Source organism: Ailuropoda melanoleuca, chromosome 10 (genome assembly GCF_002007445.2).
Source record: "Ailuropoda melanoleuca isolate Jingjing chromosome 10, ASM200744v2, whole genome shotgun sequence".
Classification (NCBI taxonomy): domain Eukaryota; kingdom Metazoa; phylum Chordata; class Mammalia; order Carnivora; family Ursidae; genus Ailuropoda; species Ailuropoda melanoleuca.
The window spans coordinates 15,564,598-15,567,492 of NC_048227.1; the positions used below are offsets into that span (position 1 = coordinate 15,564,598).

The window sequence follows — 2,895 nt, forward strand, 5'->3', positions numbered from 1 at the left end:
CAGTGGGATCACTCCAGGGCACGGAATGGCCTGCTATGTGTTGACACCAGCTCGGTGCCAGGCACCACTTTGAACTTTATGCTAAGATGGGTGGCATCATAGTAACAATAACCATATTGGGGGCAGCAGATCTCTGATATAGGACTTCAAAGTGCCTGCCAATCACTAACCATATGCAAACAATGTCCCTTCACTACCTACTAGGATTTGTAAGAAACACCAGGGGATTGGTTCACTCAAATGACCTTTCCACCTTAGGCCCTTTTTCTTGCCCCACCCCCACTTGCCACAGCTCCATTAGCTCCCCATCAGTGACAGCTTTGACAATTGAGTGAGTAGAATAAGAAATCAGGTTACTCCAATATAGAGATGTAATAACCTCCCCTCTATTTAACTTTCTTGTCCTGGTCCCAGGATTCAGGGCTGGTCAGCATCCACCGTTGGTTAGGGGACACCGTGAGCATCATTGTACAGGACCCACATCCCTAAAAGGCCTTAATCTTTGACTTATTTGCCAATAAAGGTACATACGTTGGTTTTGTGTAATGTGTTAATTTGTTAAGGCAAACATTTAAATACACAATTTTTTAAAATTATGTCTCAGCATTTCTTCATTTACTATATTCACAGTCTCAAAAAATGGAACTGTCCTGGACCTCTTGATCTCTGAGAAATGCTACAGCTAGGTGAACCAAAGTGGCATTGGGGCAAAACTCCTGCCGGGGTTCTATTCCTCCCTCCCAGCTAGCAATGCTGACAAAGGCTGAAAACCAAGTTTACAAATTCCAATGTGTAGACATTTTATTCCCAGTTCCGTTTGGGAAATCTGGACCGAGATTCCTGAGACAAAGTGCTGCTACTGACAGTATTTTACTAAGGAATAGGATGGTAAGGAAGCGCAGAGCTGGTATGTGCATCAAAGCCCACTTTCTAGAAATGGAACTGGAATCCCATCATCAAGCTGGGTAGTTCAGATGTCAACCTGAAAATTATAAGAAGCCACTAAAGATAGATGAGGACTGTGGCTTGTTTGGTCCTGTATTTTAGAAAGATCATTGGTGGCAAGTGAAGCAAGAGAGACTGGAGCCTGAGGCTACTGTTCATGTATTTCTAAGGAGAAATCCAAATCAATTCCACCCAGGGCCATGGTCAGGATCCTGTTCTGGGGTTTCCAGTTACGGCCTTGACAAGGCAAATGGCCCTTCCCAGGCGAGGCACTTTGTGTGGACACATTGCATCCTCCCAGAGGGAGAAAGAAGCCTGATCCTAGCCTCCCTCATGTGCAACAGTTCTCCCCCTGCAGGCCTAACTTAGGTGGGAGTAAGAGGGCCAGGAAACCTCTCAGAGGATAACAGGTCCAAGGGACAATAGGAGGTAGTTTCTTCTTGGGCAACTTGAGGGCCTGAAGTCCCATCTTCTGGGACAGTCTGTCCACTTGCTTCCACCATCATTTCTTTATACTGACGTTTGAAGAAGCCAACCTGTGGGGGACGAATGAAAAGAGAATTAGGAAATCCAGTGGAAGAGAGGAAAAGAGATGGCTAGGGAGGGAGACGGATTATGATTTCTGGAACCCCTGCTTTGTTCAAGCACTGTGCTAGAATCTTGAGACACACTGGGTCATTAGACTTTACCACGATTGGTGAACCGGGTGGGATCACCTTCAGAATGAGAGATCAAGGCCCAGCATGGATCAGACACTGCCTACAGTCACAGACAGAATCAGTGGCATGTCAACACCTAACCCAGACTATTGCTTTTATGTGGCAACTTGCCGTGAAGGGAAACACGTAGTGAGGAAGATGAGAGTACAAAAGACAGGAAGAAGAGAGTGAAAAAGACAGGTAGAGCGATTCAAGGAGGCCTGAGAATCAGATAGGAAGGCACGGACACGGGGGACAGTTGGGGACCGGTGATGTCATAGGTGGAAGGGGATCTCTCACATGCAGTGACTTAGCAAGAATGTGCACCTATATCCAAGCTGTGCTCTTTCTTACATTATAGAAAGAATGGGATCAGATTGCTGGTGGTGTCAATGACAGGTTGGAAACATTCACCTTGTATAGGATGGCTGTGATGAGAGCCAGCAGCAGCAGTCCTCCCACAGAGCTTCCCACAATAACGGGGATGGGGTTGTAGACCTCATACTTCTCCAGCACCATCTCTATCTGCATGGAGGTGACCTCATCAGAAAGTATCAGAACTCTTGCTATTCCGGATTCTTCCTACGTTCACCATCTTTAACTCCCTACTCTCTTCCCTTTCTCCAAAGGGTGAGATACAGAAGCAGTCGTGGGCTTAAGGACAGCTCTGCTGCTGGTGGGCCTTCATCCTTCCTCCCTCCAGGCTTCTGAGCCTCCCACACAGCACCACAGATTTAGCATTAGGGGCCCTCTTACCAGCATGGCCACTCCTACCACAGAGTCGCTACCTGAGTTCTCAAGAATGCCTCCTGCCCTGGCAGCTGGGAGTACACGGATCTGTTGAACGTGATTTCAGCCACAGTCATTACCAGTACCTTCTTCTGCAGTGTCTGCAACACACAGACAGAACGGGGGGAATAGTTCTAGGAAGAAGCTCAGAGTTGGAGAAGTCTCCTGGCTTGAGGATGGACACAGACACATCTGGTCCCACCCGAATCCAGGCGAGGGACTCTGCTGTTGGGCCCACACACCTGGCTGACCCAGCCGAAACTGAGGTTGCCCTTCAGGACGAAGTCCAGTTCCTCCTGGATGCCAAAGGAGGGGAGGTCGCAGCGGAACCTCAGGCAGTCAGCGATGGAGCAGTTCTAGGGACAGGAGAGGAGCGAAGTTGAGGAGGGTCCTCACTGAGGCAAGAACCACAGGAAGAAATGAAGTCTGTCGGGTTTGGGGTGGGGAATAGATGCGCAATTAC

At 48.4% G+C, this 2,895-nt stretch overlaps 1 protein-coding gene across 1 annotated transcript; it reads right to left on the reverse strand.

The window, feature by feature from the left end:
* Positions 1-851: 851 nt before the first annotated feature.
* LOC109490636 (integrin alpha-X-like) lies at positions 852-2,889 on the reverse strand. Its single transcript, XM_034670075.1, has 4 exons — positions 2,675-2,889; positions 2,432-2,533; positions 2,058-2,168; positions 852-1,481 (listed from the first exon to the last, which is right to left on the reverse strand). Exons 2-4 carry the CDS (start codon positions 2,507-2,509, stop codon positions 1,311-1,313), a joined length of 360 nt encoding a protein of 119 aa, XP_034525966.1. The 5' UTR covers positions 2,510-2,533; positions 2,675-2,889; the 3' UTR covers positions 852-1,310.
* Between the last annotated feature and the right edge of the window lie 6 nt (positions 2,890-2,895).

Excerpts from the sequence above, each read along its gene's own strand:
- LOC109490636 (XM_034670075.1), bottom strand. The coding sequence starts at position 2,509 with ATGACTGTGGCTGAAATCACGTTCAACAGATCCGTGTACTCCCAGCTG. Across the intron at positions 2,169-2,431 it reads AGGCATTCTTGAGAACTCAG|ATAGAGATGGTGCTGGAGAA; the intron begins GTAGCGACTCTG and ends ACCTCCATGCAG. Across the intron at positions 1,482-2,057 it reads TCACAGCCATCCTATACAAG|GTTGGCTTCTTCAAACGTCA; the intron begins GTGAATGTTTCC and ends CGTCCCCCACAG.